This window comes from Leptidea sinapis, chromosome 23 (genome assembly GCF_905404315.1).
Source record: "Leptidea sinapis chromosome 23, ilLepSina1.1, whole genome shotgun sequence".
NCBI classification, from domain to species: Eukaryota; Metazoa; Arthropoda; class Insecta; order Lepidoptera; family Pieridae; genus Leptidea; species Leptidea sinapis.
Genome location: NC_066287.1, coordinates 5,140,557 through 5,154,141, shown reverse-complemented (window position 1 = coordinate 5,154,141; position 13,585 = coordinate 5,140,557). Strand labels below are relative to the sequence as shown.

The 13,585-nt window shown below is 36.6% G+C and overlaps 1 protein-coding gene across 1 annotated transcript; it reads left to right on the top strand.

Annotated features, from left to right (window-relative positions):
* Positions 1-287: 287 nt before the first annotated feature.
* LOC126971442 (aldo-keto reductase AKR2E4-like) lies at positions 288-13,125 on the top strand. The gene is made up of 8 exons (XM_050817764.1): positions 288-446; positions 2,895-2,984; positions 4,369-4,479; positions 5,316-5,387; positions 6,579-6,695; positions 7,657-7,824; positions 10,079-10,276; positions 12,919-13,125. The coding sequence occupies exons 1-8, from the start codon at positions 402-404 to the stop codon at positions 13,102-13,104; spliced, it is 987 nt and encodes a 328-aa protein (XP_050673721.1). The 5' UTR covers positions 288-401; the 3' UTR covers positions 13,105-13,125.
* The last annotated feature ends 460 nt before the right edge of the window (positions 13,126-13,585 follow it).

Below are 13,585 nucleotides of genomic sequence, written 5' to 3'. Positions count from 1 at the left end.
AGCATAACATTTATAAATTACAAATTTTTCGCAAACGTAAATAAAAATCATGGTGGAGCCTGGTATGAGCAGAGGTATGAATTTTATATTGAAAAATTCCTTTGTGGAGTGTCGTTAAATCATGTCCAGAGAAAATGTTTTAATATTTATGAAGATATATAAATTATTGAAAAAGATAAACTTTGAGCTTAGATGTACTATAAAGCCTATAATAACGTATAAATGTAACATAGTATTGATGGCACATCTGCGAACATTTTCTATGAACAATAAAAACCCTAGGAGATGTATAATTGCGCGTCGTGGTATGTCCATGTACAGACACACGACGCCGCTAGAAGGTCGTGGGTTGATGTACTCCAGTCAGTCACCAGTCAGAAATACCCCACGGACTCACAACGATGCTGTCTCGCGCGCTGGTGGGCTTCGCTCTGCTGCTGCACGTAGTAAGTCACTCATTTAGTTATTCATATATGTTTTTTATTGGACGGCGGACGACATTTTCAATCCACGTCACAAAAATGTTATTAAATTTAATAAAATTGTTAAGGTTTAATATGTTCGTCTGTCTGTATTAGTGACTGTTTCTTGACTGACTGAGTCTGTACTATGAGTTGCAAGGCTACGATATATTTAATACGAAATACATATAAACATCCATATGACTCGAAAACAAATATCCATATTCATCATATAAATCACCTACCGGGATTAAATACTAACCACATAGACACTAACCACTAGGCTATTTGGGTCGTCGTATCTGATAAGCCTGGAATAATTTAATGGATAGATTTTGATGCATTCTTTGAAAGTTGTTTTTTTTATGACAATAAGCGACGAGATGAGCAGGACGTTCAACTGATGGTAATTGATACGCGCTGCCCATTACAATGCAGTGCCGCTCAGGATTCTTGAAAAACCCAAAAATTCGGAGCGGCACTACAATTGGTGTAGTAGAAATAGTATTTAGCTAGCAAGATATAGATAAATCAGGCGTTTTTAAATATTTTAGTTTTGATTTTCAATGAGTATCTACAATCATTTATGCGCTGCATTCTATTCGAAACTCACAAAGTCTGCTCGCATCATGTGCTGGTCCAATGATGAAGCTTAAACATGAGACGAAGCTGTTTGTCCTTTCCCTGCCACAGTGATGTCAGCAGCAGAGAGTATTACAATCACTTACAATAATAATACACACAAATATAAAAAGGTGAACTAAGATCTAGGAACTAAACGTAGTGATTAGTTTTAAATGTTTAATTGTAAGTAATCACAGCATGCACAGAAATAATAAATTTTAAGTTTTTTAAATTAATAAATGAGTACTTTACATAGATATATTAATTTGACAATTAAAACATTATTAATAATTATCAATGTTGGTGCAAATGGTCTTGCGGAATTTGGCTAAGGAATCAGCAAATATATCAATATCAGCTACGCTGTAAGAATTTAAAATTTTACATAACCGTGGGACTGGGGGAATGGTACCTATGATCGCTCGACGAAGTGGAGGACAAAGTGGAGTAATAGGCATACGTGGAATTCTTACTGGTACTCTTAGACTAAATTTATTTAGCAATTTGGGGCAATTGATCATTGTCAAATAGATCGCCGGAATAGCGCTGGCGTGGGATGCGATTTGCATCTACCACTAATACTTTTTTTTTTAAAATAAGGGACAAGACGAGCAGGACGTTCAGCTGATGGTAATTGATACGCTCTGCCCATTACAATGCAGTGCCGCTCAGGATTCTTGAAACCCCAAAAATTCTGAGCGGCACTACAACTGCGCTCGTCACCTTGAGACAAGATGTTTAGTCTCATTTGCCCAGTAATTTCACTAGCTACGGCGCCCTTCAGACCGAAACACAGTATTGCTTACACATTACTGCTTCACGGCAGAAATAGGCGCCGTTGTGATACCCACAATCTAGCCGGCATCCTGTGCAAAGGAGCATCCCTTAAGCTTAAAATGTATGTATGTAATATATTTATTCATATACATAAAAGTTGAAATTTCATTTAAACCATGCCCCCGCAAAACTGCTTACACACACAAACTGCAAGTAACTCGCTTTATATAAACATAGCTTATTAATTAATAAATTAGGTTATATTAATACAATTAATTTACGTAAATGGTTACAATGTATTTAACAAATATTTATTGATAAACTTTTAAAATAAGCAAGTGTAGGCTCACGTCTTATGTCCTCGGGTAAACTATTGAGTAAGTATGGAACTCGTTTTTTAACGTTCTATCTCCATAGTACTTTTGTACCATGGGTATTTCAAAATTACCTTTGGACAATGACCTTGCGCCAGTTTTATGTTGCACCAAATTAGTGAAACGATCCTGTTTACTATGATTGTTTACAAGTAGAAGATATTTATATTTCAGGCTAGCCGCTACCTATATTTATATTTTGTTGTTTTATGTCGAAACCTTTGGTTGGTGGCAACTGACGAGAATATTGTATAAAGTGCTTATCAAAGCGCCAGGGCGAACCGGAACTCGTAACTAGATTTGGCAGTTATTTCGGTCAACAGATCAGGATATTTGGCCTCGAGTATGCCGGGTCCACATATTAACAACGGCGAAAGAAACGAAGTAACGAACGAAACAGAAAAAGTATGTGTTGTGGAGAGTGAAAGAGAAGAGTGAGCTTACGCGAGCTTTCGTTTAACGTGGTCTTTATATTATGTGGACAAGCCTTAAATCCTTGAAACCAATGGAATATTTGCATGTCTGTCAAGACGAAACATGTGCCTAGTCTTAAATTTATATCAAGTTTTACTGTAAATGTTTCTAGCAAATAAAGAACTTTGTCTTTGATTGTGGATGAACTTTATAACGATACTTATTGTCAATGTTTTCTGTTCAGAACTGCAAGCTAGCTCCTGTGGTGACCCTCAACGATGGTAACCTGATGCCGGCCTTTGGCCTTGGCACGTGGCTGGGAACGACGCCCAGCGTGAGTTTTGTCTATATCCAACTTCAGCAAGTCTTTGTAAAGGCATAAAAGGCATTTATTTTGCTCAAAATTGATTCTAGAATTACTTATGTGTAATTACTAATAGTACTACCAGCGCATCGGATACAAATGGCGCTCTGAGAGGGAAGAAATGGTGCAAGTAACTCTCACAGTATTTTTTTCCGACTTTAAAGCAATAACGATGTAGGTATTCATTACTGTACTGTGTCATTGCTACGAGTATCGATAAAATTATAACACCTGAACAGCTGTGACTTTAATATACATTTTATATTTACCTTTAAAGCTATGTTATAAAAATACTAGAGGAAGCTTTAAGAATTTCTAGTGCTGTTACAATGAAAATCATTATTTAGAGCAAAAAGGTAACAATTTCTGTGAACGTTTATAAAATTTTCATCAGTATACAACAACATTATTAAATGATGGTTGGTGATCACTACCATCAATTATTATAATACCTAATCAAAGACAAATACCTCATAAATTCTGACGTGCAAATTTTGCAGCATTCACAATACCTTTCATTCACATTAAAAATTTGTCCAATTAAAAAAAAAGTAAATCTGTTTCTTCAAGAGAGACAAGCACGTGCCTGAGGTTTTTGATGGTTCTTTAAACAAGTCTACTGACTTGTTTAAAGAACCAACCAAGAATCCAACATTTTATTTTGTTACATGCTTGTAACAAAATAAAATGTTGGATTGAATTTAAACTTTGCACACTTATCAAGAACCGATGGCAATAATTTAGACAGCCTATTTTAATTTTATTAGCTTAGAATGTATATCTATTTGTATGTAATGGAATCCTTGACCCTTTCAAATAATCGGATTCTTCCTCCATCCTGATGGATCTTCTGGATAAGGGATTTTTTTATGTCCAATACCCGGTAGCGCCTTTGTGCAAAAGACAATGAAGCATGCAAAAACACGATTATTGTAATTATTATACTTGAAAATGGCAAAAATAAATAATAACGAGACGAGCAGGACGTTCAGCTGATAGTAATTGATATGCCTTGCCAATTTTGTAATTGCATTGTTGCAGTGCCGCTCCGGATTCTTGAAAGACCAAAAAATTCTGAGCAGCACTACAATTTTGCTCGTCACCTTGAAACATAAGATGTTAAGTCTCATTTGCCCAGTAATTTCACTAGCTACGACACCCTTCAGACCAAAACACAGTAGCCCTCAGACCGAAATACATTACTGCTTCACGGCAGAAATAGGCGCCGCTGTGGTACCCATAAACTAGCCGGCATCCTGTGCAATGGTGCGTCCCACTGGTTCCACTCCCAATTATACCAGGAGTCAATTAGTAAAGATGTAAAGCATATTTCACTCACTTTGCACTTTTTCAGGGTAGCCTGGCGCCCGTGGAGAACGATGAAGTACAGCGTGCGGTGGAGGTCGCTATCGACGCCGGGTACCGACACATCGACACTGCAGCCATCTACAGCACCGAAGAACAGGTCACCACAGACGTAGCTCATACAGGCTCTAATAATACGTTTTACACTTGCATACAACTTCAGTGACCTTAATAAAAATAACATTAATAAGAAGTTTGTCCGCGAAGAGTTCCAAAACTGAAAACTTCCAAAACATGTCTTGTTTTTATCATGTAAATAAAATGCTCGCATAAAACTTTTATTTATTTACAGCATGTGTGAATTGAAGCATGTAGTGTTCATACTCAATAACTCCTGTTCCTTTTTAAACGGTTTTATTAATTAATTTACATTTTGTTATATATTTACTTTCTCGTGAAGTTTGAGTATTTTATTGTGTTGATTATAATTAATATAATTTTTAAAACTGTGAAGCATATTGGTTTTGAAACAGCGGCACAAGGATTCTTGTGCCTTCCACTTCTTTTTATTGAAGCTCAACTTCGGTCACTTGTACATCGAACACAATTTTACAGCATTCAATTCAACATAAAAATATATACTTAAACAAAAGAGACAGAATTTTGCTTCTATAAATTGAACATAGTTTTCTGAGCCTAATTTTTTGATATTTAATGTTTGAATTGATTGAATATAAAATCCTACTGCTGTATAGCCTAGGTACTAGAGAGATATTTATTATACCTTTTATTTCATATCTTCCTTATGTAAGATTTTTCTCCTACTATGCTTTCATTTCACTTACATCTACTATATCGTTAATAATGTCTTTTAAAGCGTTTTCTATTTCGATTATATTTTCTGAGTGTTCTTATGTTTAGTTTTGTAAGGTACTTCATATCTTTTCGGAGGTCAGATTATTGGCCAGTCCTAATTATTAATAATAAAATTTCCAGGTCGGTCTCGCTGTGAGGAATAAAATAAAGCAAGGAGTTATCAAGAGGGAGGACATTTTCATTACTACAAAGGTACTTAAGTTATATTATAGTATTGAAGTAAACTGTTGAAATGAAGCTAAAAAGAGCAATCAGGATTTTACTGTTTCATTTGCGACTAACCTAGTGTCAGTAGAATGAGAGTGCACTATGCTCACATCAATGATCGAGTTTATTTTACTTTTGAGCACTGCTGTGATCATAATATAACTATATGTGATGATGATGTTTCATAATATAATTATAACCGAATTTCACACGCTTTTTTACTCATGTCATATCGATTAGGTAGTACCTACATAGTAGTAATAGTAATACCAAAAAAAATAATCATTATTACCTTTAAAACGCACTGTCAATTAAGCCTATAGTGTTTTAGAACTAACTTTTTTAAATTAATTCACAATTATTGTTGTAATGTTGTAAAACATATTATGTAGGTGTGCTAGCAACCCGCGTGTAGATTTAATTAATTTATCACGTAAACAGCATTTAAACCTGTTATTTATTAATGTACATTATTGATAAGTCAGCTGGTGTGTTATAACAATAATATCCAATAGTTCGTTAATGAACCTTCGATCAAATATGTCCTACTGTAAAGGTCATATTTAAAACGGCGAGATAATTGTTAATTTTAACTAATAAATAATATGAACACAAATAATCGAGTGGCCATCTTTTTATGTCATATGGTTTGGTATGGTCGAATATGTAGGAAACACCGATATGGACAGTCAAACGTCGAATTCCTCGTGTTGAATTTCGATGTGACCTGCGATTAGATTTTGACTAACGCTTCTTGCCAAGTTGTCTGAAGTTTGACTATCCAAACCTAGAAGCGAAAGAGCTTCGAATTTTTACATTATTATTATTATATTTCTATATAAAAACACAGAAATTTGAGCATAAATAACAAAATTAGTGCCATAAAATATTTAAATCTTTTACTTTATAAATCTCTAGCCTCTCTCTGTAATTTAATTTTTTCTTTTTGAAATTCTGTGATAGGCTGGATCGGGTGAACTCGGGACCGCTCAGTGTGGAGCGAGGGAGAGGGATACAGTCAGCTGCTCTTCGCTGTTATGTCGCTGTGTATTCAAATAATACGTCAAACAAATGTCATTATTTCCCCACCACTAACTCAAAAACAAGCCTCGCCTTGATAAAGTTATCACTTTTGTCGTATGGTCTAAGGCACACACCGTTCTTTTTATATTCTAGTTATGGAACGACCACCATGCCAGAGAGGATGTCCCCAAGGGTCTGGACAGCTCCCTGAGGAAGCTGGGCATGGAGTACGTGGATCTTTACCTGATACACTTTCCTATCGGCACCTACGTGAGTTATATACAAATTAATTAATAAAACACGCTCTTGTCTGACTACACTGAAATAATATAAATTATAAAGCATCAGGATTGCTATTCAAAACTCATGAACGTCAGGTGCCTGAAGAGAAGATCGTTGAAACGAAAAAGATAAAGAGCTGAACATTATAACTTATTATTTAAATAGTTTTAAATATCAGTGTGAATTTAAATATGTTATATTTTAACAGTTAGTGAAATACAATTTAAAAAAAAACATTGCGTGCGTACAAAGTACACATGCCAGAAGTGATACCTGCATGGTGCATGAACCTCTAAACTTCATATGAATTCCTGGTACGTGTTGCTAGGATGACACATGATTTCAACCGCTATGAAAGACATTCCTACCACCACTGATATATATATAATAATATGTTCTCCTGGTGTCTATGTAGTAATACGTCGTGCGCTTGGAGTCGGAATATATTAAGTTACACTCGCGCCATACTTAACACAATCTCTTCTTTAACTATGATCGCCTGGTACCAAAACATTGTATTATGCTTCCTATCTCATCACCCATGTCAAATTTTATGAATTTTACTGATTACTGATTTACTGTCGCTTTTTCGTTTCATCGACTTTAAAATCACAACGATGATAAAGAAGTTTTCACTTCAATAGTATGCATATTTCTCATTCTTTGCCGGCTTCATACTACACATTTTTGTATTTGTGTCTCTTACCTGTCGTTTTTTCCGTTGAATCCGGTTTGAAATCATAACGAGTTTAAAGAAGTTTCACTTCAAAAAAATTTCGAAAACTCTCTCACCCGGGAGTTTAGATTGAATGATTTTTTCCTATTCCTATACCTTACATGCAGTTTATTAGAAGTTTTTGATATGACCTCATGTTATGATTTGACTTCAGCAATTGGCGTAAAACTAAAAGGCAAGCGATATTAATTGTATCACGTGTTGTTCCTACAGCCGAACATGACAGACGACCACACTGACTACCTGGACACGTGGCGCAGCATGATAGAGCTGAAGGAGCGAGGCTTGACCAGGTCGGTGGGGGTCTCCAACTTCAATGTGGCCATGCTGGAGCGCCTCACCGCTGAGACTGGTGTCGTTCCAGCCGTGCTGCAGGTTGAGGTACGTGTGTAGATACACATACCTACCATTATCTAGATAGAGATAGATAGATTATAATAATAAGCATATTTATTCAAGAGTTATGTATTACATATTATAATTTGTTAGTAACTTAAAAATATACCTTAAACGAATGTTATTACTTAAACTATAATCTTGATCCCATCCGGGTATATGATCCTCTATCTTCTTCCACAACTCTCTATTTTTTGCTTTTTCTAGCCAGTTCTTACCTGCCACTGTAAGAAGGTCATCACTCCACCTCATTTTGAGTCTGCCTCGGTATATGTTACCTGAGGGACCACTCCATCTTGTCGCTTTTAGAGTCCATCTTTGGTCTGGGACCCTAGCCACATGTCCTGCCCATTGCCATTTCATTTTTAATGCATGTTCAAGGACATCTCTAAGGTTTGTTTTGTTGCGGATTTTATGTATCTTTTCGAGCCTCAAGATATTTCTCTCCATGACATGTTGTGTTGTTAGTAACCGATGTTTAATTTTCTTTGTGTGCACCCATGTTTGGCTTGCGTATGTGAGGCATCGTAAGATACATGTATCCATTGCCACCTTTTTTAACTCTAAGCTGAAGGATCCTTTTAATATTTCTTTATGTGTGACCAGAACTTGTTCCAAGAGTTTTTGATCATTCTTTCTACTTCTTCTTCGTTACTATTAGAATTACAAGATATTTGCTTCCCAAGATATACGTAATCTTCTACTACTTCAAATTGTATGTCAGTTGAGTCTGTTTCTGTAGGCTTATGATGGTAATTCGTTAAGACATTCGTTTTACTGGTGTTCATATGTGGGCCAACTTTTTTGCTAGCATTATTCAAAGCTTGCATCATTTGCTCGAGTTCTGAAGCCGAGTTACCAAAGAGTGCTATGTCATCTGCAAATCTTAAGTGACAGAGGTACTTATTGCCAATCCATATGCTGTTGGCCTTCCAGTCCAATTGTTTAAACATATTCTCCAATACTGCTATGAACAATTTCGGTGAGAGAGGGTCCTTGTCTTACGCCTCTTTCTATTTTTATTTCTTCTCCTCTAGTTTCGAGGCGTATTGTACATGTACTTTGTAAGTAAATATTTTTAATCACTTGTATATAGCAGTAGTCTATATTACATTATGTCAATACCTCTCATATAGACCCATGAGTAATACTATCAAATGCTTTAAAGTAATCTACAAACCCTATACAGAGTGGTTGCTTATATTCTTTGAATTTCTCTATCAGTTGTTCAATTGTTTGAATATGATCCGTCTTGAAGAAACTGGAACGGAACTCGACTTATTCTACTGGTTGCATTCTGTCTATTTTTTCAGTTATTCTGCCCAAAAGCAATGATGACAAAAGCTTATATAAACTAGTTAGAAGACTAATTGTGCTATAGTTGCCAATGTCTTTTGGATCTCCTTTCTTATAGAGCAGTATAATTTCTGACTTACACCATTGATGTGGAACTGTTCCCGATTCCACCACCATATTGAATTACCTCGTTGGAAAAGTGATAAGCAATGGAGCTCCTATCTTCAGGGATTGATTACTGATTCTATCTGGGCCAGAGCTCTTTTCTAATTTTAATTTTTGAATATGTTTTAATGTTTCTTTTTCTGTTATTTCTTCAGTTAAAGTTGAAGTTCTATTTTCGTTCTTAGTCTCATTGGTAGTTTTATTTAACATATAAGAATATGGTGGTTTTTTATAAAGTTCTCTGTAGTAGGACGTTGCGCAATTTATTATGTCTTGTCTTGTTTGAATTTTCTTTTGAATCTGTTTAAGATCTTGAATCCAACTTTTATGTGAGTTTAATTGTTTGTTGGTTCAAAAGAAACAACATAATCATAATGCAGCAAGGTTATCCATCTATCTGCTGTTCGTGAATCTTCGTATGCCGCATTTTGATCTCGTTAATACTAGAGAAGCAAGTCAATGTTTCGAATGGGTAAACAAATTTTCGACGTAAAATAAATGATTTTCAGTCTCAAGGTGACGAGCGCAATTGTAGTGCCGCTCAGAATTTTTGGGTTTTTCAAAAATCCTGAGCGGCACTGCATTGTAATGGGTAGGGTGTATCAATTAACATCAGCTGAACTTCCTGCTCGTCTCGTCCATTATTTTCATTTAAAAAAAGCTGTTTTTAATATTCCACGATAAGTGTTGGTAAAGTCAACTCCAGTCTTCAGCTATGTTGGTACTATTTATGTAACTGTCTAGTATTTTTGTTTTTATAAGTGCTTTGCTATTGTAGATAAGCCTCACCATCCAGCAGCCCTCTCTCCTGGCGTACTGCCGCGCTCACAACATCTCCGTGGTGGGCTACACTCCGTTTGGCACTCTGTTCCTGCACAACAAGACCGCTCCTCCGCCGAGGGTGGACTCACCTGAGCTGGTCGCCATCGCGCAACGCCACAACAAGACTGTACCACAAATCGTACTTCGCTATGTTGTAAGTGATATACGGTACAAATAACGATAAGAGCAGTTTAAACTGATGTTAAGAGGCTTCTGAATACGTCACAAATTGAGGCGCTTAAACGAAAATGTTAAGTGCATTTTGTGGCAGAAATATCTGTTGTGGCAGTACTTCAGATGGTAAAAACGTTGTCCATGACATTAGCAATATCAGAAGTTATAATGTATAATATGCTGTCTCTGACGCATGTTGAGGACAATTGGACACCTTCCTAAAAGCAACACTCCTTGTGTTCCTTTTACGAAGAGAGAAAAAGAAGAAACGAAAAGAGCGTGGGTGGAAGTGGAATATATCATCAGGTACCCGTGCGATCATTTGACCTCTTTCATAAAGCTAACATGAAGAACTCGTTGGCTGTGTGTTATGCTGCATGATAACCTACTGACGGGACACTGCCGCTTCTTGTGAAGATAACTTCACATGAGTAGGATGTAACAGATAATATGTTCAACGTCATATTTGATATGTTTATTTCGTAATCGAATGGAATTGGGTGTATCGCAGCATCCAGCAGTGCAATTCTCTGAGCAACACGACCTCCAAATGAAATTGACACTCGACGCTGCGGCAGCGGCGAGTGTCAATTTCATATTCACTTCGCTCACGCAGCACTAGCGCAACGAAATTTACGGCTTTTTATGGAACTAATCAAGGTTGAATAGTTTGACAATTCTTCTATGAAAATCGGTATTCGCTAACCAAAAAACGGCTAGACTTCGACGACCGCCTCGCCCACAGCCTCGATTTGACTTGTCAAAATCAAAAGCTACTATTTTGTAGGCGATTCGCTCAAAATATAAACAAATTGATGAAATTTTGGATGTTAGTTGAATATTTGTTATTACATCTTTGTTTAAAATGACTGCGCGTGAATTGTTCATAATGTATACATGTATAAAAAAAAGCCAAAAAATCAGACGATTTACGATATCGTCGTGAAAGAACAATTTCTCGGGATGCTGAATTTATTTCAAACTATTTATCTTTTATGGAAGTTAATTAAATTAATTAGTTCCTCTGCTGTATCGCTACCAGTACAACGCCTAGGTATGTTTTGCTGACTGACCTTTTTTGAGGGCAGATTTTCGCCGCTGCGGCAGCATCGAGCTGGAGGTCGTGCTGCTTAGAGAATTGCACTGCTAGATGCTGCGATACACCCACTTCTTTTCGATTACGAAATATACATATCAAATATGACTGAACTTTTTTTTGAGGGCATATTTTTTTTTCGTTCCACTGAAATTAAGTGCTAGAAAATATATATTTATTGCTACCAAGTAATCGGACTTTCCGGTGGGAGCCTCGCACCATATGATTCGGCGTTCAAACTCCGGCTAACCGTAATAATAATAATTTTGTGCGATAGACAATACGACATACCATCGAATATGGTCCGCTACCGGACTGCGTTCGATAGTTCGGCCGTACCAATTCCGATCATGTGTTAAGGCTTTTAATGCCCTTACTATTGAAAATAGTGGCAAGTTCCTGCCAAGCTGCTCTAATATTATTGTTTCTAGCATAAGCAGTACGAGCGAGACCAGATGCAAGAAACTTGTACCTATCAAACATATCTAACAATTTTTCTAGCTGAATCATCGCCACATCTTTGATAATATAAATCGGATTTCTGTTATTCTATTGAAATAAATACGACATAATACAACCAAAAAAGCAACGATATAACTTAATAAATAAAATAACACAATAAAATACTTACGAGTAGCACAGGTTTTCCAAGGCGGGCTAAACGAAGACTTTTTTGTTTGTTTGTAAACAACATGCGTTTGGTTTTAGTTTATTTATTTAGACATTGGTAATATTATTTAAACTATTTTTCAATATCGAGTATATAACAAGAAACACCCCGTTAGGTTTATGGGCAAAAAAATTCTTGTTCTACATCAAGACATCATCTAACAGTTAAACGTACAGGTTGGACGTAGACCTCCGCGAGACCTTAATATTTTTGAGATAAGAAGCAACGGTGACATTCTGCAACATTTATCAAAAAATATGAAAGAATATGATAACATAGACTATGTTTTCTATTCTACCTAGAAACTACAAGTATTATTTGCCAAAACATTCTCGTGTGAAGAATATTTATTAACATAGTAGTTTTAATTTAATTGCAATAGAAAAAAAACCGGCTTTATACCGATTAGAAGTTTAGTTAATCCTTAACTCGCCTTAGAGAACAGCGACGAACGGCACAACCTCCAGTTCGACGTCGAGCTGTCATGAGTTTGTGAATATGAATTTGAACAGCGGTAAACTCGACTTCGAATTGAAGGCTAGCTCGACGGCGAGTTCGACGTCGAGAACTCGCCTTAGAGAACAGTGACGAACGGCACAACCTCCAATTCGACGTCGAGCTGTCATCAGTTTGTGAATATGAATTTGAACAGCGGTAAACTCGACTTCGAATTGAAGGCTAGCTCGACGTCGAACTCACCGTCGAGTACAGCCACGAATCGTTACCGTACGTTAGAGAATAGCATAGTAGTAGTCCTTCACGAGTCTCTTAATATGTTGTAACCTGTATGTCTGTATGTAGGTATAACATATCAATCAACGTTACAAATATTTGTGAGTTGTCCGTAATATTTCAGTATGAGTTGGGTGTGACGCCTATCCCGAAGTCGGTGAAGAAGTCTCGCATCGAGCAGAACCTGGACATCTTCGACTTCGAGCTGAGCGAGGAGGAAAGGCAGCAGCTCAGCTCCTACGACCAAAACTACCGCTCGCTCGACCTGAGCTTATGGAAACATCATCCATACTACCCGTTTGAACAATAAAATAAAATAATGAAGATTTAATTGTTTTATTTAATGTTCTTCATCTGTGTATAGTTCTTATGGATGCATGATATCATACGCCTTAATGCCTCACCTCAAAATCCCGAATTATGTAAACCTCAGGCCAGACCACTCATGAAGCATTTTTCACATCTCTGGTCTAGTGAACCACAGTATTTGATAGCATACTATGCAGAGTAAATCGAATTTTTGATTTATGACTATAAGGGACGAGACGGCATTGATTTGCCTCGCCCATAACTATGCAGTGCCGCTCATCATTCGTGCAAAACTCAAAAATTCTGAGCAGCACTACAAGTATTCCGCTCGTCACTTTGATACATAAGATGTTAATACAATTATTCCGCTCGTCACTTTGATACATAAGATGTTAATGTTTGCCCAGTAATTTCACAAGCTACGGCGCCCTTCAGATGGAAAACACAATAATGCTTACACATTACTCATCACGGCAGATATA